General features: G+C 47.4%; 1 protein-coding gene across 2 annotated transcripts in view; it reads right to left on the bottom strand.

Moving 5' to 3' along the window:
- The window catches only part of KCNIP3 (potassium voltage-gated channel interacting protein 3), an 82,777-nt gene that overhangs the window by 12,141 nt on the left and 44,412 nt on the right, over window positions 1-26,224 (bottom strand). Inside the window, exon 1 of one of the 2 annotated variants that reach the window (XM_072770321.1) lies at window positions 13,392-13,541. The exons of the other annotated variant lie outside the window; for it this stretch is intronic. Within the exon in view, the coding sequence (XP_072626422.1) occupies window positions 13,392-13,494 (103 nt within the window). The 5' untranslated portion in view covers window positions 13,495-13,541. Of the gene's footprint in view, window positions 1-13,391; window positions 13,542-26,224 lie in introns of those variants that run through there. 2 annotated transcript variants of the gene reach the window in all.

The following is a 26,224-nucleotide window of genomic DNA, read 5'->3' as shown; positions in this document are numbered from 1 at the left end:
CACAACATGGGGGGGTGCACACCACGGACCATGCAGTAGATTGAAGGGACACAGCAGCATAAATGGATGTTAAAAATCAGTTGCTTACTTCAACTAAGAGGCAGACATTTCAGAGTGGATGAAAAAGCAAGACCCAACTATAGGCTACTTATAAAAAGGATACCTTTAAATCACAGCAACAGATGGAAAGTGAAAGAGTGGAATGGGATAAGAAAACTGCTGTGGCTCTATTAGTAATAGAAAAAGTAGACTTCAAGACAAAGGGTACTACTAGAGACAAAGAGGAACATTTTATAATGATACAAGGATTAATTCATCAAGAAGACAGAGCAATATGAAATATATACATATATCCAATAACAACTTTAAAATATGTGAAGCAAAAAAAATTCAAAACTAAAAGGAGAAACAGATAAACCACAGTTAAGGTTGAAGATCTTAACACCTTTTTCCAATAAATGGTACAAGTAAAGATACACAAGATTTGAAAAACACTATCAATGAATCTGATCAAATTAATATTTATAGTACCCTATGCCTAACAACTAGGATACACATTCTTCTCAGGAGCACATCCTGTGCTTCCCACATATATCAGATGCTGGAATATAAAGCAAAACTCTGACCACAATGGTATTAAATCAAAGTCCAAAAAAAAAAAAAAAAAAAAAACGAGATAGATAAAAAATCCCAAATTCTTGGAAATTAAACAACACACTTCTAATATGCCCATAAGTCGGAGAAGGAAAATCACAAGGTGAGTCTTGAAATATTTTGCACTGAATGATCATATAAATTCAACATACCAAAATTTTCTGGATGCAGGTAAACTGGCCTTCAGAGGGAAATTCAGAGCTTTAAATTACTTCATTACCATGGAAAAAGATATAAAGTCAATGATATAAATTTCTAGATCTACACTTTTCAGAATCCAGGAAAGGAGCAAATTAAGCTCAAAGTTATTAGAAAAAAGGAGATAATAAAAATAAGAGTGAAAATCAGTGAAAAAGAAACAGACAAACATAGAGGAAAAACCAATAAAGTTATTAAGAAACCCAATAAGCAAGCCATAGGCCAGGAACCCATGTATGGTATATATATATCCATGGTACATGGGCCGTACATCTCATACAAAAATTAACTCAAAACAGAGCACAGATTTGATTTAAACATAAGACATAAAACTATAAAACTTTCAGGAAAAAAATAGGAGGAAATCTTTATGGCCTAGGTTTAAGAAAAGAGTTCTTAGACACAATACCAATAGCATAATCCATAAAAGAAAAACTGATAAGTTGCACTTTTGATTTGGTTTTATTTTTTGATAAACTGTACTTTTTAATAACAAAACTTTCACTCTTCAAGAAATAAAAGAGATAAAAAGGTAAACTACAGACTAGGAGAAAATATTTGCAAATCATATATCCAGATTATATGAAGAACTTTATCCAGACACTTGACCTACAGGACTTATAGGTGGCAAACAAGCATATAAAAAGGTGCTTAACACCACCTGCAATTGTGGAAATACAAATTAAAACCGCAAGGAAATACTACTACATACCTCTTAGAATCACTTAACTGACAAATATTGACAATACCAAGGGCTGGTAAGGATGTGGAGTAACTGAAACCATTACACTTTGCTGGTGGGAATGAAAATGGTACTGCCTGTCTAGAAATCATTGTTTGGCAGTTTCTCAGAAACATACACTTGGCCATGCAACCCAGAATTCCTACTCCTGGGTACCGAAATGAAACGAAACCTATTATAGTTACACAATACTATTTATGCAAATATGTAGAGCAACTTCATTTGCAATCACCCAAAGCTGGAAATAACCGGAATGGCCTTCAACCAGTGAATGGATAAACAGTGTGTTGCGCATTCATACAGTGGAATACCTTTATTGGTTCAGCAATAAAGGTGAACCAATTATTATACAGGCAGCAACATGGATGGACCTCAAACGCACTAGCTAAGTGAACGAATCCAGACATGCAATGTATGACTCCACTTAAGTGACATTCTGGAAAAGATAAAATCACGGAAATCATAGGGAGAGACAATCTATCAGTGGGTGCAGGGGGCTGTGGCACAAGGGACATGTAGATGACAAAAAAGGCAGCAGGAGAGATTCTTTTGTGTGATGGAATGTTCTATACCTTGACTGTGGCAGTGGTTACATTACTATGCATTTGTCAAAATTCATAGAACTGGACACCAAAAAAGGGGAACTCTACCGTATGTAGATTAGAAACAAATGAAATAGAAACTAGAATAAGTAGAAGGAAATGGGGGGATAAAGGGAAAAAATAAAATAAGAAAGGGGTTTTAAATGGGTCAAAACTGATAATGTCCCACAAACTAAAGAATATGAAATAACTTAATCCTCTATCCCTAAGGGTCAAAAAATAAAACAAAAATTCCCAAATTTGCTTCTATTTCTTCCTCGACCCTACTGTCCCTTCCAGCTATTTCTTTCTTCTCTTCTTTAACTCACTGTCTCTACTTCATCTCTTATTCTCCCTTGAACTTAGTCCTATGGGGCACTGACCCCACCAGTCCACACAAAACGCTTTTCAAAGAATCACCAGTGATCCCCATATTGCTAGGCCAGTGATCAATATAGTAGTCCTGACTCCTAAATCATAGAAAGGCCATATAAGAATGAAAATTACAGTGACACTGGATGGACCTTGAGGGCATAATGCTAAGTGAAGTAAGTCAGGGCATAGAAAGACAAATACTATATGATCTCATGTACATGTGGAATCTAAAAAAAACCCAAATTTATAGACACAGAGAGTAGATTGGTGTTTGCCAGGGCAGAGGGATGGGGGAAATGAGGAGGTATTGGTCACAGGGCACAAACTTGCAGTTACCAAATGAGTAAGTTATGGGGGTCTATGTAAAGGATGTTGACTATAATTAATAATACTGTGTTGTGTACTTAAAAGTTGCTAAAATAATAGATCTTAAATATTCTCACTACCCCCCTGCACACAAAAGGGTAATTATGTGAGATTATGGATGTATTAATTAACCTTATTATAGTAATAATTTCATAAATTTATATAATTTTTTGTTATTTATTTATTTATTGGGAGGGGGGAAGAGGGAGAGAATCCCAAGCAGATTGCATCTGAATACAGAGCCCCACTTGGGGATTGATTCCACAACCTGAGATCATGACCTGAGTTGAAATCAAGATTTGGATGCTCAACAAATGGAGCCAGGCACCCCTATACAATGTTAAATGTCAATTATATCTCAATAAAGCTGGAATAGCAAACAGAGAAAATTACATGCCCATTTCACTTTTGATATAACCTCAAACAAAATATTAGCTAATTGAATCCAATTGTACTAAAAACCAGTACACCATGATCAAGGTTTTCTATGGAGGGAAAAATCACATGAAAACTTTAATACAGAAAAGGTATTTGATAAACATTCACATCTGTTTGTAATTAAACAAACAAAAACTTTAAGCAAACTAGGATTAAAGGGAACTTTCTTAACTTGATGTAGCTTATATTTGCAAGTTACATATTTATTTACAGAAAATATTAGATTGAATGTCAGAGGCTTAGACACATTCCCTTTAAGATTTGGGACTGGCCAAGGTTGGCTAAAATCACCACTAATTGATATCCTGCCAATGCTCTAAGGAAATTTCAAGAAAGAAAGAAATAATATAATAATTGGGAAGTAAAGGATAAAACTAACATTACTTGTAGATGTTTGGTCCCTACAGGGACCAAAAGAATTAATATACATGAGAGTTAGTAAGGTTGCCAGACATAAGATTAATTTACAAAAATCAATAGCAATTTTCTACCCTAGTAATAACCACCTATAAAATATAATTAAAAATATACCAATTCATGATAGCAATAAAAACTCAAAACTATCTAAGTATTAACCAAAACTCAAAGGGTTTCTATATAGAAAGGTAATCTGAATAAATGAGACATTCCATCTTAGATAGGACCACATAATATAAAGATGCCACTTCTCCCCCACAGGAATCTGTAAATTCCACACAATCTCAATTAAAAATCCAGTTGGGCTTTTTGAGGACCTTGATAAAATTACTCTGAAATGTATACGGAGGAACAAAAATCCATAAAAATCTAGAAAGGAAAAGAAGGATTTTCCCCCTATGAAATGCTAATACATATACACAGTCACTATAATAAAAAGTTGTGTGGCTGGTATAAGAACAGACAAACACACCAAAAAACAGACCAGAGAGCTCAAAGAGACTGAGGTATAGCAGGAACATCACAGAAGATTTGTGGAAGTTTCAAATTGTCTAGTAGGTGGTTTTAGGAAAACTGGCTCAGCATAGAAAACTGGATACCCTCCCTTTTTAAAAGATTTTATTTATTTATTCGTAAGAGACAATGAGAGAGAGGCAGAGGCATAGGCAGAGGGGAACAGTAGACTCCAGGCAGGGAGCCCGATGCAGACTTGATCCCAGGACCTGGGGTTCATGACCTGAGCCAAAAGCAAATGCTCAACCACTGAGCCACCCAGATACCCCCTGGATCCCTTTCTTACGCCACATGCAAAAGTGGGCTCTAGATAAACTAGAGACCCAAATGTGAAAGGTAAGTTATAGAGTTAAAATGTAAAAGAATCTCTTGCTTACCTAAGGATGGGGAAAGATTTCTTCAAGCTTCAAAAGTTCAAACCATCAAGGAAAAAAATTGATGAATTTGATTACATCAAAATTAAAGATTTCTATTTAAAAAAGGGCAGCGTGAACAGTTCTAGACACTCAGCAGAATGGGAGAAGACAGTGTACAGTGTTTAAAATAGTCAAAAGAAGAATATCTAGAGTAATCATCAAAAAAGGAAACTGGGAAAGATGAATAAATGTGTGAAAGATGGCTCAACCTCATTAATAAAAAGGAAAATGCAAATTACATTGAAAATGCAACAGCCAGATCGGCAGGAAATAATAAAATGAAATTAGAAGGCTGACCAATGCTAAGTGCTGGCTGGGGAGACGAAGGAAGTAATTTTTTTTTTTAAGATTTTTAAATTTATTCATTTGAGAGAGAGAGAGACAGGGCAAGTGAGAGTACTTTCAGGGGGTAAGGAGAAGAGGGAGAGGGAAAAGCAGACTTCCTGCTGAGCACATGGGGCTCCATCCCAGGACCCCAGGACCATGACCTGAGCAGAAGGCAGATGCCTAACTGACTGAGCCACCCAGGTCCAACGGTAACTTTTCAGCATGCTAGGGCGCATGCATAACTGGTACAAGCAGGCACAGTGGGGAAGTATTTGTATTTTCATTCTAATGCTGCACACATCTGCATACCCTATGGTGAGGTAACCCTCCCCTAGACAGAGTGCTAGAGAAACAATGCCCAGGAGACTTGCAGAAGAGCCACCACCCCAACACTCTACAATAACAGTAGCTTGAATCAACTTGCTCGCTGATAATAAAGCAGATAAATAGACTGTGGGCCATCCACTGGATGAAATGTCCTATAGCAGTGAGTGAACCATAACACACAGCAATATGGATGCGTCCTAGAAACGGATTGTTGGATGAAAAACCAGTCCTAGGAGACCAGTGTGATTCCGTTTGTTGCAAAATTCAAATCCAAGAATAACCAAATAATTTGTAGGGAGGGATAGTAAGAAATAAAATTATACATAAGAACAAAAATCCAGTAACCACAGGTGCAAATCTGGCTAGTGGTAATCTCTGTGGGGTGGGAGGGGAGAAACTCAGAGAGAGGCAGGCTGGTGGGGTCCTAGTTCTGGGGGTGGGGAAGGTAGCTCATTAGTGTTTATTATTCTTTTTAATATATGTATCAAATGTATATTTGAATTTGTTAGAAGTTAACTAAAATGTTTAAAAGTAATTAGAGGGGCGCCTGAGTGGCTCAGTCAGTTGAGTGTCAGGCTCTTGATTTAGGCTCAGGTGGTGATCTCAGGATTGTGAGATCAAGCCCTGTGTGGGGCACTGCACTCAGAATGGAGTATGCTTGAGGTCCTCTCCCTCTGCGCTCCTCCCCCACTTGAGCTCATTCTCTCTCTAATAAATAAATAAAAATTAAAAAAAATAATAATAAAAAATTTTTTAAGTACCCAGAGCAAGAGAAAATGAGAGAGAGAGAGAATATACCTCTGGTCTGGACAAAATAGGACATTTGGAAGATAAGAAAAAAGACAGCAATCCCAAAAGAAATGGCTGAAGGATATACATGGGCAAGTTAGAGATGAGCAAACTGAAAAAGGTGATAGGTACACAAAGAGGTGTTCAAAATAATTAGCATGAAAAACACATCTGAGAACAACAAGGAAAAAAAAGGTAACATTTATTAAATCTACAAAATCTGAAAGCTTCTTTAAAAGTCAAGTCTCCTTTGGGGAATGTGGGCTAACTTTGCCCGCAGCTCCAGACTCACTCGCCTGCTTGCCATCTGCACTTGGATGTCTAGGTGGTTCTCAAATGGAGCATTTCCAAACTGAGCTCCTGATCTTCCTCCCAGAACCTGTTCCACCCACAGCCTTCCCCAGCTCAGGGGACGGCAACTCCATCCTGTCGGGAGCTTAGGCCAAAACTCTGGGCGCAGACCTTCCTCCCAGCGCTCAACCCACACGTGTGGCCAGCCAGCTCTAACTCTCAATATGCACCTCACCTCTAGACCTTCTGCTACTTCCACCGGCCCCACGCTGGTCCAAGGCTCCATCAGCTCTTCTGGCGTGTTGCCCTGCTTCTGCCCTGGGTCCCCTAGGTCTAGTTTGCAAATAGTGCTGAAGGAAGCTGCTGAAAACATGTCCTGTGCATTCCTCTGTTCAACAGCCTCCCCAAGCTCTGACCAATAACCTGGGTGGCTCAGTGGTTAAGCACCTGCCTTCGGCTCAGGTCATGATCCTGGGGTCCCGGGATCCAGTCCTGCATCGGGCTCCCGGCAGGGAGCCTGCTTCTCCTTCTGCCTATGTCTCTGCCTCTCTCTGGGTCTCTCATGAATAAATAAATAAAATCTTAAAAAAAAAACCCCAACAGTAAATAGCCAATAAACGCACGCTACCCCCAGGCCCCTTCCCCGCCCAGCTCTGACCTCATCTTTCATGTCTCTGCCTGTGCTCCCTCTGCTCCAGCCATTCTGGCCCCTTGCACCCCTCTAGCCCACCACACTCCCTCTGCAGGGCCCCCAGTTGCTATCCTCTCTCACTCAACTGCTTTTCCCTCAGAACCCACACCTCCTTCGTCTGTTCAAATGTTACCTCCTCTGAGGTGCCACCCCCCACCATGCCTATCTCTCTCTCATCTCTGTTCTACTTTTCTTCATTTGGCTATGATTCCCCGCCAGATGCATACTTCTATGTTTACGGGTGCTATGGACTGAGTTGTATCTCCCCAAAATTCGTATGTTGAAGCCTTAAGCCAATGTGACTATATTTGGAGATACAGCTTGGGAGGTAATTATGGTAAGATGAAGTCCTAGGGGGCGGCACTCATCCAATAGGATTGGTGGTCTTACAAGAAGAAGAAGGGAGATCTCACCCCCTTACCTCCACCCCAACTCCCACTTTCTTTTCACCCCCTCTACACACATATGTACCAAGGAACTGGAACTGTCTGGAACTGTCTTAGGTACAGGGGACCTGGCTTCTTCATCTTGACTCCCACAGCGTCTGGCCCAATGCCAGGCACCCCATGTGCTCTCAGGGGACACTGGAGACCTCTCCTGGCTCATCCACAAGAGAAATCCCAGGCTTATCCCCCTGCTTTGTTTCAGCAGAGATGCAGCCAGACCTCTTAGGACCTGCCAGAGGTGTCACATCACCCTCTGCAATTACAGGGGGGTCTGGTGATTAATGGATCTAAACAAGCATTTTCTACAGCTTTCCTACAAACCCCTGAGGAGCTGTACTTGGCCAGATTGGGAAGTTAGCCTGCTTCTCCTGTCTCCCTTTCACCTCTCCCTGGGCTCAGCCTTCCTCTCGCCCTTCCAGAGGCTTGTCCTGGACACTATTTACCCCCCATCACTGATAACCAGGGGCTCAGCAACAAAGATTTAACCTCTCCATCAAACAAAGGAGTTAAAGGAGTGAAAGCATGAGGCTTTTAAAACTTTGTACTTAAAAAATTGTTGTTGTTATTGTTGGCGTTCTAAAGCAGAATGTCTCCAAGTTATACAACAACCTGACAAATCACAAACTGGGCTCTCCTCCCAGGGAGCTGAAGTTCCAGTCCTTGATTCTGACCCCACACCACATGGCCCCTTCTGGGCAGGACGCACCTGTAGGGATTTGGAAAAGGTGGCTCCAAATCAAAGATGCACCAGGTACTGGGTGAGAGGCATTTTTTTTTTTTTGCCTCCTGAGTGCATGAGCCTGGTGAAGCCCCCTGGGCTGCCTTCACCTTTGCCAGGCTCCCCTGGAAGCAGCTATAAGACCTTCTCTTGCACCTTCTTGCTTGCCAGCCAGCACCCATCCCAGTTCCCCATTGCAGCAAAACTCTTTCACAGTGCTGTCCACACTGGCTGGCTCCAATCCCTCCTACCTGGCTGGCAGATGTCAGCCCTGATAGCCCCTGCTGGTCAGGTGACCCCTAGACCTGGAGGTCCCCCCGAGGAGCCCCAGGGACCACTGCAGGGCAAGATTCCCCTTCCAATGCTAGCAGTACCTCTTCTGTCAGTGGTACTGGGCTTCTATTTAAGACTCTGTCCGAGATTCCATGGCTAAGGGGCTATGAAACCACTAGATACACCACAGCTGAGGCACTCAGGGGGGCAGGGAAGGGGCTTTGCTCAAGTCCCCCATCCTACAGCAGCATCAGGCTCAGGCTCAGCTCCAGACCACCTCCCTGCCCCGCAGAAGCCACCCACCTGGAGCCCGCCTCTCCCTTTCCCTTTCCCAGGGCCCAGCCCGGGAGTCTCCGGCCATCCAGTTGGGAGGACCTCACAGAGCACATAAGGAAGTCCGCCTATCACGACGAAGGACCTGTCAAGTGCATCCGCCTTTCCCACTAACTTCTAGTACATGGTAGTGATGTATGACACTGGGGGGAACTGGAGCCAGGGCATTTTTGGCAAGAAGTAACAAGAGGTAATACTTATAAAGTGCTTACACTGTGCTGGGCATTGCTTTATGAGTTTGCACACAGCCACACACTTAGGCTCAATGAGGGACACTTTGGATTTGTACCCAGGCAGCTGTCTCCACTCTGGGTTGCTGACACACGTGCTGTTAAGAGGCTGGGACGTGTCTATGGCTCCTCGGTGGTGTGGAGTTAGAGAGGCATCCAGGACGGGTGTGCCGGAGTTTGTAAAAGTCCTGGCTCTGCCACTCCCTGGCTGGGTAACCTCAGTTTAGTGACTTAGCCTCCCCGAGCCTCAGCTTCCTCATCTCTAGAATGGGCCTGCTGTTGAGGACAAGATTACAATACACCCCAGGAGAGAACTCACTAGACGTGGGCTGCTGCCACTGCCATCAGCATCAGATCTGGAAACTGCCTAGAGGCCACCTAGGCCAAGGGACTTGCAGATTATAGAGCATGGGAGACCCTGCCAAGAGAAAGGGCAGCCAGGATATGTAGTATCCGCAGGCCTCAGCAAAGGCAGAAGAGGGTGCTGGATGGAGAAGATGAGCAAGAGAAAGAGCAGGAGTAACTGCCACCCCCTTGGGCCTTGCTTGGAGCCTGGAGTCAGCTGCGGACCGTGCAGGTTCCCAGGCCACCTGTGCCTGCCAGGGCTCTGCAGGCAGCTGTGCACAGAGGGCCACTGCAGAGGGCTGGTGGGTCGGGCTGGCCACGCATACCTCCACCTGGGCACCCCCCATTCTCCTCTTCACGCTTCTGTCTCTTCACCCACCTACACACCCACTGTCACAATTCCACCTCCCTGTCCCCACCCCCAGCCAGAGGGTCCTCCCCTCAGAGGGCATCTGCCCAGGGGTATCCTAAGGGGAGGGCCAAGACTCTGCATTACTTGTGCTCCTGATGGGGTCTCATACAGCCTGGCACACAAAGGGTGCCCAGAGAATGTATGCTGGTGATGGCATATAATTTACACCTACTCAATACCCGCTGTTTACCAGGGAGTGATAGGCACACTCTAGGGTCACAAGTGTATACACACAAGTCACTGACCCCCTCAGAAAGCCCAGGTGGGGTGAGGATGTGGACACAGAAAATCTCAGAAGAGCATCACCTAACACAAGCCACAGGGGCAGGGAGCCAGGAGGGTCAGGGATTGTTCCCAGGCGAGATGGTACCTCCCCTCCAACACCCCATTACAGATGAGCAAACAGAGCTCAGGTAAGAAAAGTGACTTGTCTAAGTTAATGACAGCATGTCAGTGAGTAAGTCAGGGCTGAGAAGCAGCTGTCCTAGCTCCTGGCCACCTAGCTCCCAGTGCTCCTTCCAGAACAAGGTTTCTCAACCTCCCTATTGACATTGGGGCCTAATCGTTCTTTCTTGTAGGGGCCATCCTGTTCATTGTGGGATGTTTAGCAGCATTGCTGGCCTCTACCTGCTAGATGCCCATAGTACACTCTCCCCAATTGTGATCATCAAAAATGTCTTCAGATGTTACCAAATTTCCACTGGAGAGCAAAATTGCCCTCAGTTGAGAGCTACTCGTCTAGAACTTAGGAAATGTGAACTGAGATAAGAGGCAGTGACCAAAGTCAAGCCTTGGGCACAAATGTAGACAAAAAGGTCTGGTGTCAGGGCTTGCAGACAAGCACCAAGGGTTATCAGCCCCGAGTCACTTTGTACCTGTATGCCCCACCCACCCTGTGAGTCCCTTAGACTTGAGTTCAGCTTTTAAGTTGTGCAGTGCTTTAGTTCACCACACCCCTGTGAAGCAGATAGTGGAACATATTCTTTTGTCCTCATTCTACAGATAAGGAAATTAAGGCTTAAGAATGTTTAATGCACCAAAGTCACTTGGTAAGCTAGTGGCCAAACCAGGCTGGAACTGCCCCACGGAGTCACCCAGAAGCAGACAGAGGGCCTTTCAGCCTCTGCATGTACTTCTAGAAGGCTGCATGCCTAGAACCCAGATCCATTAGTTCCTAACAATCCCAGGGGCATCATAACCCTGGCGGCTCACAGATGGGAACTACGGAGGCTCCGGGAGGACAGGAGACACACGACTGAATCCACGCATGCCTGCGGGGAGCCGGGCACCAGCTCTCTTCCCTCAGTACCAGCTCCCAACCAGGCTGGGGCCGCAAGGCCTGGGCTCCCTCAGACACTGACCCTCAGACGCTGCCTGGCCAATGGGCCTGCCAGGCACTTACTTAAAGGACACCACTTCCCATCAACACGGAACACTGGAACTTATAACTCCCTCCCTCTGATGCAGGAGAGGAGGCCCATTTGAGTGAGAGAATGTTTTCGATCATGAATCAGTCCTGTCACTACGAGTAATCACTCCATTTTTAATCACTCATGATGTCAATGGTTCACAAAGTTTGTGCTCTTATACGCCAAGAATGGTGCTATAAGTCTGCCACACAGCCCACTTTACAGGTAATGAAATTGAGGCTCAGAAAGGTGAAGGGAGCTTATCCAGCCAGCATGTGTGAGTGACAGGATCCCAGCTAAGACCTGGCTGACACTGAAGCTCTACGCTCCTCCCACTACATCAAGACATCAGAACTCCAAGGGGGCCCAAGTGGGCAACTGCACCAGCAAAGAGAAACTCAGTAGAGCCCCAAGTGGGTTTTTTAGCAGGTTGAATCCAGCATCTGTAGTCTTGTGCATACCAGCCAAGTATTTTCTTTCTTTGTAAAGAAATCCCCTTTCCTTAGAAATCACAACAGCACATTTCATAGGCCCAGCCCTGTGAGGGAACTGCCTCACTCAGGAAGGTTTTGCAGTACCAAGTAGAATGAGGCCATGAGTGCTCTCAGCCCCTTGGTGGCCCGAGAGGGGCCAGGAAATGGGGAAGATCCATTAGGGGCCATGGCTTCCCTGGGTACCAACCACTCCTCACACCCATCACAGACTTCACATGGGCAAAGGAGAGGGGTTACAGGACAGACTAGTGCCCTATGGGAGGCATAGGTCCTCAGTGGCACAGTAGTGCAGGATGCTTATCCCTCTACCTCATCCCGAGCAAATTCCCTGTACTGGATTCCCCAGTCAGGGTCAGCATCCAGACAAGCACAGGCCTCGCTTGGGCAATTTTCCTCTCCAAGTAAAATTTAAAGCTTACAGTGGCACCTCTCAGAACCACCGTGAATATGTCTCTTCTCTCTGGGAAGGAGAACTCATCCAGAAGAGGTGTGATGGAGCCTGATGGCTTCTTAGGGGCACACAGTCATGGACGTCAGGTAAAGAGTCTGCTTTAGGTTCCAAAGGCAAAATGGAGGAAGGGCCTTGCTTCCAGGCCCTGTGCCCCTTCCCGTCCTTGGTAGCCCTTGGCAGGGGTTTGGGGCACATCCTCAGGTTGGAGGGGCTGCCAGGCAGTTCAGAGGCAAGGACACGTTCTTCCCTCCTCTCCTGCCTAGACCTCTGGGTTTCAGTCCCAGGAGCAGGAGCCTGGCAAGGTCAGCAGAGTGCTGAGGCAGGCAGGAAGCCCATCCTCCCCTGAGAGGACAGCAAGGGAGCATAGGGAACAGGCACAGGACAGGCCTGCCCGTCTGCACGGTACAGAGGTAGGGGCTGCAACTGCCTCCGGGGAACTGGGTAGAGGGGGAGTTCCATCCCAGTGGGCAAGGTCCCCTTCAGAATGGGTGTGCCCTAGAGGGGCTCCTCCTCCTAACCTGCTCAGAAGTCTTAGGGAGGTATCCAAGGTTGGGAAGCAGCTCCCAGGGTGCCTCTCAGGGGTCCCAGGGAGGCTGTCCACTGTCTGACTTAAGAGCAGGTCTGTCTCCTCAGTTAATATTTTATTGGGACAGAAATGTGGCGCCTGAGGATTTGGTTACTGATCCCGTGGGCCTGAGCCTTGCCCAGGGATGCGGGTGGAAGCGAAAGGGGCAGTCCCATGATGTGGCTGAGGTCTCTTATCACTTGCCACCATCTTCACCCTGGGATGAAGATCCTTCCAGTCATCCTCACCCTGAGCCACCTCCCGCCAACGGGAGGCCCACGCTGGCTATGCTCACCCGGGGCGGCCAGGGCCCGCAGGCCTAGGGTGGCTCAGGGTGTCACCAGGCATCTAGCTCACGCCCACCCCAAGCGCCGCAGCTCCGGCCCCTCTGGAGCTCCTGGGAGCCCCTGGGAGCCCCTGGCCTCCGTCCGCTTAGTCCTGGACCAGCCCTCGGGAGTCCGAGGGGACGGCGGCCAAGGCGGCGGGTGCAGGGCCGCCGGGGCAGACCCGCGGACCCGTGCCCCGGAGCGCGACTGCGGCTCCCTCCCTGCGCACCGGGGCCCGGCGGAGCGCGCGGGGCCACGCGTTACCTTCCATGGACATGGGCTCCAGGATGCCGAACTGCTTGAGGACGGCGATGAACAGCAGCACCACCACGGCCATGGCGCACAGCTCCATGCCCTGGATGCCCATGGCGACCCGAGCTCCTGCGGCCGGGCCGTGCCCCTCGCCCGCGCGAGCCTCGGGAGGCGCCGGGGCCGGTGCAGCCCGCCCGGCCTCTGGGGGAGGCCGCGGCTCACATCCCCCGGCAGGCGGGGCTGCGGGTGTGGACCGGGCCGCGGCCCCGCGGAGGGCGGCGGCGGACTGGGCAGGCCGGGAGGCGGACGCGGCGGCGGCAGAGCCCGAGCGCAACTTTCCGAGTCAGCCGGCAAACTTCGAGGCGCGGCGGCGGCGGCGCGGAGCGCAGCTCGGGCGGCCGACGCGGGCCAGAGACGCCTCCATGGCCGGCGCGGGCGCCGCGCCTCTTTCGCCCCCTCTCCAGCCCCGCGGGCGCGGGGGCGCGGGGGCGCGGCGGCGGCGGGGGTCCCGGGCGCTCCGGCCGCCCCAGCCTCCATCGCGGCTCCCCGCGCGCTCATTGGCCTAGGCGCGGCGACCACCCGAGGAGGCGTCCCCTGCGGCCCCCCCGCGCCAGCCCGGGAAGGGGCGGAGGGAGGTGGCCCCGCCCCGCGCCGCCCAGCCCCCCGACCGCGCCTGGCGCTCCGCCACGCCACCCGGCCCGCCCCCGGGAGGCCGCGCGGCCGGCGGTTACCTCCACCTACCGGAGCAGGGCGGAGTGGCTGGGGAGGGGGCCGGGGACCAGACAGGAGGGGAGCCGCAGCACCGCTCAGCCGCGAGGAGTCGGGGCTGCAGACTCCGGGCTGAGGGGTGCGGAGCCGCCCCCCACCCCGCGCATCGCCCCGCCCGCCAGCGCGGAGCCGGCCTTGGGGATCGGGGAAACCCTCTCGCCCCGGGCTGCTTCCCGCACCGCCAGCTCTCCGCTCGAGACTGAACTTGGCCCTGGTCTGGCCCCCGATGCAAATGAAAAAAGTTGGTACCCAAAGTTATCCAGTTCCGGAAACGCACGTGCGCGCCAGGCTTTTGGAGAAGTGTGGGCTTTGGCATTAGACACTACGGAACCGAGTTCCACCCCTGATTCTGCAGCATGACCTTGGTCGAGTCACGGACTTGCAGACTCCTCCTCCACACGGAGGGGCTGGTGCATGCCCGCCTCTCCGGCTGTAGGAAAGAGCTAAAGGGATGCCAGGTGCAACGCGCGGGCAGTGCCCAGCAGCGCCAACTCGTTTGTGGACGGGGGCGCTGGGGCGGAGAGGAGGGAGAAAGCCAAGTGAGAGGAGTGGGCGTGGCAGGGCGGAGCCCGGGAACCCTCCCAAGTCCGCGAACTCGCGGACCCGAGGCAGGAGCCGCGGCTCTCTGCTGCCCTCCGGCGGGCACGGCTCTCAGCAGGCGTCCCCGCCCGCGCCCGGGGCGTAGAGGGCGGGAAGCAGGGGCTGCCCGGAGCGCCAAGTTCTCCAGTTCTCCCGCTCCCGCTGCCTTCGTGGAGGGGAAATCCAGCCCCGCTCCACGCCTGCTTGGACCTAGGGCCCGAGCACTAGTAGCTTCCGTCATGAGCCTCCGCTGCCCACTCGGTCATTCGTTCAACAAATGCTGAATGTGTTCTGTGCCCCAGGCACAGAGCTTGGTGCCCCGGCGGCGGGGGGAGCCGGAGCGTGCGGCCAAGGGTCCCTCCGGAGCTGGCATACAGGAACCAAGCCTTTATGTTTACTTGTAATCCTTAAGGGCCGCCCCGGTGGACTTTCTCTTGCCCACTTTCCAGTTAAGGAAACCAAGACCTAGAGGGTGGACTAGGGAAGGGGCGCAGGTGCAGCCCAGGTCTCCTGGGTTCCAGAGCAGTCGCGGCCCAGCATACCGCACGGTTTCCAGTGGAAGAGGAGGGGAGAGAGGCTGCTGGGTTTCTTCTGGCCTGTGTGGTTCCACCTCAGTATTTAACACACCTGGTTAAAAGTCTGAGTTATTGGAGATATTTTTAAAGAACTGTAAATGCACGGCTTTCAATTGCATTTAAGTGGGCATGTGGTGAGCCTCCACTGACCAAAGCAAGAGTTCTAAGCAGAGACGCCAATGATCGCCAGAGAGCATGGCTCTGTGGCAGCACATGAGTTGCTAAAGTGTGTTAAGTCTAGAAAGGCTCAAACCCCTCCTGTACTCTAATTTACACACTTTACCAGCTGAGTGAAGTCTAGCCTGTAGGTCCCAGCTAGTTGCCACTAATCCTCAATCAATGGTCTGGTTAAAAGTACATTAACCTCTCTAAGCCAGTTTCCTAAAATGGGGATGACAAGCCAGCCTCTCCAGGGAGGGGCTTGTAAAGGATCAAGTGAGACAAGGGCTGGCCTGTGTCACAGGCTCTGATGGCTCCTTAGGACGTGTTCTTGGAGCGGGGTATGTACAGGGTACCAGATGTGAGATAGATAGGGGGATAGAGAAGTGGGCAAGCAAAGGAAGCCATATGGAGGGTCTTCCTGAGGCTGGTCCACCCCTCCTTCCCTGCCTCAGTTTCCCCTGGTGCTCCTGAGCATCTTCCCTGGGAAAGCTTCAATGACTGCTCATAAACACTGAGCTATAAATGAGACATTGATCCCCTGGCTATGCGGTGTAAAATATTAACGATGCCTAAGTGGATACCAGGGATGAGAGCAGAATGTCCGCTCGGCATTAGCAGCCTGGGCCATGGGCCTAATGGATGGGAAGCTGACTCCCCCGCTCACTCACTAGCTTGGCGCATGCCAGTTCTAGGGCCAACCAGGTCCACTGAGGCTGGGCTGATGGCCCCATCACACTCTCCACTTCCACAGGACCTGGGCAGAGAAGCTGGCAACAAGCCCCTAGACCCCATACATCCTCCCCACACCGATGAAGCACCAGGCCAGGCCAGGCCTTTCCCACCTGCCCCCTCCCTAATATCCCCCAAGTGCCTCCTGTGGCAGGGGGCATTCTGGGTGTTGACAGGGCTCCCCGCCAGCTCCCTGCCTTAGGGGAGGGGCACATCCAGAGAAATCTCCACAGCGCGGGGTGCTGAGGACTGCCTTAGGAGTGGGCAAAGATGAGGGGCGATGTGGAGAGAGCCACTCGCTCCCCCCCAGGTGATAGTAGAAGGCTGGAGAGTCCTGAGCTCTCACTTGAAGACCTCAGGATGTCTGGGAGGCTCTGGGAGGCCCTGGTGTCCTGGCCCAGTTTAGAAAGTTTTTAGACCTCCAGCTGTTTGGGGAAGGCTGGGGCACACCCCAAACCTAGCCTTGCACCCCACACCTGAGGTCATGGTCTTCCTATGCCTAGAATATTGATACTACTCCAGTTCCACCTCCAGGAAGCCTCCCCAGCTTATGCCAGCCCTGCATCAACCCCCTTCTCCTCAGAACTGCCATGGCCTCCGCTGCCTGGGCCATGCCATTCTGCATTGTGTTTTGGCTGTCTGCCCAGACATCTTCCATGTCATCTCGTGCTTCTCATCTCTCACCACACTGCACTGTCCGCTTCTGTGGGGTGGCACCCTGTCAGATTGACCAACATTAGTTGGGTGCCCCAGCCTACTAACCATCCAGCTGCCCAAGGATGTCAAAAGATCTTTTGACTTTTAAAGGAGAGACTGGACCACACATACTGTTTGAGGGACCCATGCCCAGCAAACAGCTCAGCAAGTTCTCTTCTCAGCTCCTGCAGAGAACAAGCCACCCTTGGTTCTAGAGCATTCTAGTGGACAGAATAGTCATTATTCAATTTATCTCTCCTTCTCATATTCATAGGAACCAGACAAGAATGTCCATGAGTAGAGTTCCTCATCCCAAAGAAATGCCTCTAGGACTCTTCCCCTTGGATGTCCCAAGGCCCCTCAAATGCAATGCATTCGAAGCTAAACTATCAACCTTCCCTAAACCTGCCCCTCCTTCACACTCCTTGTCTTAGCTGCTCAGGCCCAAACCCTGGGTTAGCCTGGAATCTTCCTGGCCCACTCCTGCCCAGTCTACCAACAAACCCTGGCACTGTGCCTCTTGCTCATTCCTCTTGGCTCCACTGTCACCAGGTAGCTGCAGCTGCCATAGCTCACCAGCTAGGAGCCAGGACAATGAGATACCTCTATGACTGGCCCTGGGAAAGCAGGAGAGAGACACTCTTTTTTACTGTGGCAGCTGAATGGCCACCCTGGCACCATGTGGGGCCAGCAGGCTGGAGAATGAAGTTATTTCTTGAGAAAGCAGAACAAAATATGAATGGCCCCAGCCCAGTTGACAATGTTATATGCCTTGACCCAGCTGTGCCTAATGGCACACCTAAACCTATATATCTTTCAGTTACATGAGCCAGTAAGTCTCCCTATTGTTGCTTACCCCAATGTGAGGTGGGCTGCTGTTCCTTGCAACCAAAGGGTCTTGATTGATGCAACCCCCATTACTCATAGAACAAAGACCAAATCCTTAATATGACCTATAAGAGAAGCTGACATTTACTAAGAGTTCACTATGTACCAGGCAGTGCAATACCATTTATCTTCATTTTTCGCAGCTCCCAGTAAGGCAGGGACTTGACAAGAAGAAGAAATTGAAGCACAGAGTGGCTAATTCTTTGCTTAAGGGCACACAGCTTATACTACACAGTATCAGGATTTGAACTCAAATATTCTAGCTCCATAGCCTGCAATTTTAATTCAATCCTGCCTTGCCCCTCTAGACCAGTGTGGTCCTCCTTTCCCTTGTTCACATGACCCCAGCCACACCTGCAGCTACCTGAATAGACCCAAGGCTCCAGATCTCTGCACATGCTCTTCCCTGAGACCTGAAGGCTCTTCTTCCTGTTCCTCCTCTTCCTTTTCACCCAGCTAATTAGTGCCTACTTGTCCTTTGGGTCCCAGCTTAAATGTCACTTCTGCGGAGTGTCTTCCCTGACCTGTTTGCCTTTATTAGTCTCTGCTAGTCCCCTTCCCTCTTTGCAGGTCTCAAAATGTGAGTTTAGCTATTTACTTATGTGTTCATTTATTTGCTTCTGTTCTCCCACCAGACTGTAAATTTTCTGAAGGTATAAGTAGCACCTGCCTCAACATATTTATAGATAACTAATGGGATGACAGACGATGCTTTTCCTCCAATTATTTCAGCAGAGGCTGTCTTGGTATCACTAACAAGAGCACCAGACTGGGAGCCCAAGAGAACCAGGGCCACATCCCTAGTTCTAACCCTAACCAGCAGAGTTAGCCAAGGCACACCACCTCTCTGAGCTTCCCTTTCCTTCTTATAATGTGGGTTCGCTTGGTGACATTTACCTGCCTGTCAAACAATGAGCTGTGAGAATCAACAAGCCAATGGATGTGAAAGCAACCCAAGACAAGCATGAGGGACTCTGTTCCTATAGATGCCCACTTCCTCAGAGCCAGAAACGCCTTGGAGGGGACACCATAGGAGTCAGCCTTACCCACAACCAGCTCCCCTCATGACACAAGATGGATGCCTAGTTCTAGACATCACATCCTAACATGACAGTGTCCTGGAAAAGACAGGTTCATCTCTTCCTATGTCTCTTTTTTTTTATAGTGAAGAAGACTTACCCATTAAGCTTCTCATGAACACTTCCTTCTGTTTCGTGGCTGGAATTATTTCACATGTCATGCCTAAATCTCTTGTTGGCAAGAGGAATGAGAGCACTACTGTAGAAAAGACTGTTAGCTCTCCACCAAAATTCATTTGCCTCTCTTCTATAGTAAAAAAGCCTTAACTAGGCACATGGTTGCTCAGTGGTGACAGCATTTCTCAGACCCTTTTGCAATTAGTTGTGGCCATATGACTAAGTTCTTAACAGTAGAAAGGATGGGTGCTGCTCTGGGGATGGAGGCCTTAAGTCAGTGAGTGAGTCTCCTTATCATTCTTTCTTCTCTTTTCTTGCTGGCTGGGACCCAGACATGTCGATGACCAGCCTCAGCCATGCGGATGATGACAAGTCTGGGAGGGGAGGAGAGGGTGAAGCTACAAGGTGGAAGGGACTTGACTCCCTGAATGACCACATGGAACAGAACCGTCCACCAAGCTGGAACACTCACCCGGAGATGTTAAGGGAGAAAGAAACTTTTAAAAATCTCTTAAAGAAAGAAATGAAGTGAGGTGAGAGCTGGCTATTTTGAAAATAGAGGTAGAGGAGTGGGTGCCTGGGTGGCTCAGTCAGTTAAGCGTCTGCCTTCAGCTCAGGTCATGATCCTAGTGTCCTGGGATCAGACCCTGCTCAGTGGGGAGCCTGCTTCTCCCTCCGCCCTTCCCTCCGCATGCTTGCACTCTCTCTCTTTCTCAAATGAATAAATAAAATCTTTTTTTAAAAAAAAGAAAAGAAAATAGAGGTAGAAAGGAAGAGGAAGATATGAGATATTGAAGTCTTCACAATGTTGGAAGGAAATACTTTTGGACCAAAAAACAGAAATGAGATTGTTGCAGAAAGCATTTTTCAAAGGTCCTTTAAGATTTATCAGCCAAATTTTCAGGCAAACAGAAATGGCCTCAAGTGAGAGACAGAAATAGGTAGAACAAGAAAGCCAAGAAATAAAGTAGCTATGGGAGAACTGTATTCAGAAAAGAACTTTGGTAGTGGTTACTGAACACAGAACCAACTAGAAGAAAATGGACCAGAAACTGACCAAGTCTTTGAGGGAATTACAGTGTGGTAGAAGTCTGGCCCCCAAAATCCTGTGAGTAATCAAGACCCACAATAACTCTTGGCCTTCCTAAATTGCACTAGCAGAAAACTTGGAAAGCTCTATGGTCCCAGAGGAGGGCACACTTCCCAACGCCCTACTTCAGACTATGTCTCACCAGACTCAATGAATGCTCTCTCCTTGGATGGGTCTTGGATAAGTCAATGCCACAAATATTTATTGTGCCCTCACTTTGTGGGTGGTCCTGGTGAGCACTCTACAGTCAATTTCTTGTGGAGAACTTTCTTAGGTGGGCTATTTGAAAAATTCCTCAAATTTGAGAATATTCCCTGCTATGGACTGAGCCAGATATCTGAGAGATTCTTTACAAGAATTACCTGGTTTCATCTTCATGTCGACCCTAATTATGGAGGAAATAACACCATTACCCCTGTGGCAGAGACTTCTGGTTGCATAGACTTAGGATCTATTCTTCCCTTCTTTCTCTCTAACACAATCTTAATTTTGTTGAGGGCAACAATGCACTCTGCTGAAAAACTACATTCCCAGCTTCCTTTGTGGCTAGAGATGGCCATATGACACAGTTTGGGCCAATGAGCAGAAGTCATTGAGTGGGGCTCCTAGGAAACCACCTTGAAGGAGTGGGACAGACTCAGTGTCATATGCCCTTTTTTGGCTATTTCTCTTCACTTCTTTCTGGAATGGGTTATGATAGCTATACCTAGAGCCAGGAGAGAAGGACACAGTTTACTGAATTATGATGACTTGAGCTGCCAAACTAAACCTAACAACTACCTTCATCTGGATTTGTTATTGCTTGAGAAAACTAAACCTTGATCTCATTTAAGTCACAATTACTCAGGTTTTCTGTTCTATGAAGCTGAGGAGAAACTGAGGCATGAGAGATATACACCACTGTGTATATCAGAGGTGCTCACCACTGATAAGAGGCAAAGCTGGGGTTTGAATATATCCTGAAGGCAGTACCACAGAGAAATGAGTGATGTGCCCCACAACCCCTGTCCCCCCATCCACCTCGTGTGCTGACCACTGACTCTTTTGGGCCCCTGCCTTGCCTAATGTCTGCCTGCTACTTGCCAGTTGCCAGCTGCCACTCTTGCTACTGGGAGCTTCCTTCTAAATGTTCAGTCCCCAGGGGGTCCTTGGGTGGCTTGGCGGTTTAGTGTCTGCCTTCATCCCACAGCGTGATCCTGGAGTCCTAGGATCGAGTCCCGCATTGGGCTTCCTGCATGGAGCCTGCTTCTCCCTCTGCCTGTATCTCTGCCTCTCTGTGTGTCTCCCGTGAATAAATAAATGAAATCTTTTTAAAAAAATAAAAAATAAATGTTCAGTCCCCAGCTGAGGAACGCAGCTCTTTGTTCTGCTGCTCTCCTCACCACCTCCAGGTTATTCTATCCTCCAGCCCAATGGTTGGGTTGGTTTTCTTGGCCCCGGTCCTCACCAGCACTCCTTAGCTTAGCTTCCTGCCTTTCCTCTCTGGCCCTGCTGCTTTAAGAACAAGCCTGTAGGCAGAGAAGCCTATGATGAGGACAGGGAAGAGCTTGAGTGAAAGATGAAGGTTGCCTGCACCTAGGTAAAGGCTGAAGAACTGGAAAGGAGGGAACTTCACTGACAGAAATGAAGGAAGCCAATAGATTCTGCATATTCCAAATGCAGCCTAGGAGGAAAAGCTATAATTTTTAAGGCTCTGCTCCTACAGTGATTTTTCTTTTAACTTATAACAAGAAATTCTTTTTCAAAGATTTATTTATTTATTTGAGAGAGAGAGCAAGGGAGAGCATGAATGGGAGGGGCAGAGAGAGAGAGGGAGAAAGAATCTGAAGCAGACTCCATGCTGAGTGTGAAGCCCAACATGGGGCTTGATCCCATGAGCCTGAGATCATGGCCTGAGCCAAAACCAAGAGACACTTAACCAACTGTGCCACACAGGTGCCTCTATAACAAGTTTTTAAATATTGAGATTGTTTTTTTTTTAAGATTTTATTTATTTATTCATGGGAGACACACACACACAGAGGCAGAGACACAGGCAGAGGGAGAAGCAGGCTCCACACAGGGAGCCCGATGTGGGACTCGATTCTGGATCTCCAGGATCACACCCCAGGTTGATGGTGGCGCTAAACCGCTAAGCTACTGGGGCTGCTCGAGATTGTTTTTAAATGACTGTGTAGCATATTGCTTAATAGTGCAGACTTTGAAGACATACTGCCTAGGTTCAAACCCTAGCTTTCCACTTATTAGCCATGTGACCTTGGGCAAGTAACTTAGCTTCAACAAGACTCAGTTTCTGCAACTATAAATGAGAATGATAATACCTATGTCACAGAATGATTATGAGTGTAAAATAAATTACTGCATGTAAAGTACTTAGAAAAGGCACTGTTTCACCCTTTTGAGGTATTCAGTAAGGGCTGAAGCTTCTGTTATTATCACAGAGAAAGGAATTCATTGTACATGTTATCGACACTCAGAGAATAAGCAAGAACATAGGTGAGTTTGAACACATCTGTGTTTTACCTATACAAATGACATTACCTCTCTCAGCCCTATTGAGAGCAGAAAAGGAAGATTCCAATTATGATGAAGTAGCTGGCATCAAATTTGCCTTATCGATGGAAACAACTATAAAATCTGGACAAAACATGTAAAGCAACTATATGTGGGCACTGGATATCAATTAACATAGGGCAATGATCCTTGAGAATCCTATTACATGATCCCCACATTCACTTCTTCTTTATTTCTGAGCACATTTTCCAAAATTCCGGGCAGCAAAACCTCCTAGTATGGTGGTCACACTGGATGGAGGAAATAGAGATCAGACTTCAGGATTGCTAAGGCAACCATGATTTGAGAGGGCAAGTCTCTGGAAATGAGGGAGCTACAGAGAAGGAACAGACCCCTATGAAAACATCTCTTGGATCCCTTGGTCAATTGTTAGGCTGTTCATGAGCAGAGAGAGACTCCAAGAGGGCTTATAGAGAATAGTGGCTGAGGGAACTAACAGCTAAACAGAGATTTTGGAATTTATACAAGCCTGAGGAAATACTGAAGGCTGAGCTCAGCCAAATCACTGGTGAACAACTTAGGCTTTCTGTTTAGGTCCGAGAAAGGCCATACTTTAGAATTACAACAGTGACTTAAGAGCTACATTCTATAAATAAGAAAAAAGTTAAAACAGATATACCTTAGCAAAGCCTAAATGCAATCTTTCACAGGATGAGTGTGGTTTGCCAGGAGGTTAACTGCCTGCCAAAACTAAACTCAACACTCTTTCAAGGGACATAAGCTAACCCAGAGCCATGCAACATACCATTCACATGCATAACAAGCATATCATTCAGCATGTGATAAAAAAGTATGAGACATGTGAAGAAGAAGGAAAAGTGGCTGATCATGAACTTTATAGAAACACAGGTATGACTGAGATTTTGTAGATAAGGACTTCACAATAACTATAATTAGTATGTTTTCAAAAATAGAAAAGGAAATGGACAAAATGAATGAAAAGATGAAGCTTAAATTTCAACAGAGAATTGGAAATTTGCATCATTAGGGTTGATCATGGAAGCAAAACCACTATGACTGATCCAGAATATAGATATAGAACATAGAGTGATAAGGAATAGAGGCTTTATAATAAGAACAAGACCTTATGCAATTGGGGGTGCTGGGTAAGAAGTCCATGGAAGGCTGTTGTCTCTATATATGCCCGAAGTTGCTGGAGGTCAGCAGGATCAGAATAGAGGGGAAAAGGATGGATATGAAGTGAGAAAAAGTGAAAACAAGCTGGAACCCACATCTGTCTCTCACTGCCTCCAACCCTAACAACACAGGTGACCTGCAGAGGAAGCAGACACCATCTACCACATGAAGCTGCACATATGCCTGACCCAGTGTTAAATAAAAATTGCAAGACATGCCAAGAAACAAGAAAATGTGACTCATGTTTCAGAAATAGTCAGTAGAAACTGTCTCTGAGTATGGTGAGATGTTGGATTTAGCAGTGAAAAACTTCAAAGCAACTATCGTAAATATATTCAAAGAACTAAAGAACCATATTTAAAGACTTAAAGTGTGATCAATGACATAGTGAATGAAGAATCTCAATATAGTGGCAGAAAATATAAAAGAAATGAATGGAAATTCTGGAGATGAGAAGTGAAATAACTGAAATTTAAAAATTCATTAGAGGGACTCAATAGCAGATATGAGCTAGCAGAAAAAAAGAATCAGTAAACTTGAAGATAGATCAATAGAAATTATCTAATCTGAAGAACAAAGAGAAAAAACATTGAAGAAAAATGAAATGATTCTAAGATACCTGTAGGCCAATATTAAATATACCAACATAAATGTGATTGAGAGTCCTGGAAGAAAAGAAGAGAGTGAAAGAGAAGCAAAGAAAACCTGTGAATAAATAATAGCCAAAAATTCCCAAATTTGATGGAAAACATAAATCTCCATATACAAGAAGCTCAAAAAACTCCAAATGTGATAAACATGAAGATATCACTACCTATATACTTCACAATCAAACAGTTGAAATACAAAGACAAAGAGAAAATCTTGAAAGCAGCAAGAGAAAAATGACACATCACATACTGGGAAAAATATGATTAAGAGCTGTCTTCTCATTAGAAATAATGGAAATAGCTGGAAAGCAGTAGAATGACATACTCAAGGAGCTGAAAGAAAAAAAAAAACTATCAACCAAAAATTCTTCATCTAGCTAAAACCATCCTTCAAAAATGAAGACAAAATAAAGACATTCCCAGACAAAGACAGAGTGCATTGCTAGCAGACTTGCCTTATAAGAAATACTAAAGGGGTACACCTGGGGGGCTCAGTGGTTGAGCATCTGTCTTCAGCTCAGGTTGTGATCCCAGGGTCCTGGGATTGAGTTTTGAATTGGGCTTCCTGCAGGGAACCTGCTTCTCCCTCTGCCTGTGTCTCTGCCTCTCTCTCTCTCTCTCTCTCTCTCTCTCTGTGTGTGTGTCTCTCATGAATAAATAAATAAAATCTTAAAAAAAAATACTTAAGGGATCCCTGGGTGGCTCAGTGGTTTAGTCCCTGCCTTTGGCCCAGGGCATGATCCTGGAGTCCTGGGATCGAGTCCCACATCGGGCTCCCAGCATGGAGCCTGCTTCTCCCCCTGCCTGTGTCTCTGCCTCTCTCTCTCTCTCTCTCTCTCATGAATAAATAAATAAAATCTTAAAAAAATAAAAAAAAATAATAAAATACTTAAGGAAGTCCCTGAGGCTGAAAGAAAGTAATTCAAATCCACGGGGTGGGGTGGGGAATGAAGGGTGCCAGCAACTTATATTCTGTGAATAAATGTAAAAGAGTGAGTAAAGGAGCACCTATTGGCTCTGTTGGTTGAGTGTCCAACTCTTAATTTTTTTTAAATTTTTTTTATTTATTTATTTTTAAAGATTTTATTTATTTATGATAGTCACACAGAGAAAGAGAGAGAGAGGCAGAGACATAGGCAGAGGGAGAAGCAGGCTCCATGCAGGGAGCCCGATGTGGGATTCGATCCCGGGTCTCCAGGATCGCGCCCTGGGCCAAAGGCAGGCGCCAAACCGCTGCACCACCCAGGGATCCCCCAACTCTTAATTTTGAGCCCCCCATTGGGCTCTGCACTCAGTGAAGAGTCTGTGTGTCCCTCTTCATCCTCCTCTTCTTCTCCCCTTGCAAATAAATAAAGTATTTTAAGAAGGGGTACCTGGGGGGGGGGGTCAGTTAGTTGGGCATCTCTCTTTGGCTCAGGTCATGATGCCAGGGTGCTGGGATTGAGCTCCATATTGGGCTCCCTGCTCCACAGGGAGCCTGCTTCTCTCTCTTCCTCTGCTTACTGCTCCCACTGCTGGTGCTCTCTTTGTTAAATAAATAAATAAATAAATACATCCATAAAATCTTTTAAGAAAAAAAGACTGAGGGATCCCTGGGTGGCGCAGCGGTTTGGCGCCTGCCTTTGGCCCAGGGCGCGATCCTGGAGACCCGGGATCGAATCCCACATCGGGCTTCCGGTGCATGGAGCCTGCTTCTCCCTCTGCCTATGTCTCTGCCTCTCTCTCTTTCTCTCTCTGTGACTATCATAAATAAATAAAAATTAAAAATAAAAAAGAAAAAAAGACTGAGTAGATATAACTT

The sequence above is a fragment of the Canis lupus genome, chromosome 12 (assembly GCF_048164855.1).
Source record: "Canis lupus baileyi chromosome 12, mCanLup2.hap1, whole genome shotgun sequence".
Classification (NCBI taxonomy): Eukaryota; Metazoa; Chordata; class Mammalia; order Carnivora; family Canidae; genus Canis; species Canis lupus.
Note: the sequence above shows the minus strand (reverse complement) of the source record. Positions and strands in the feature narration are given on the sequence as shown.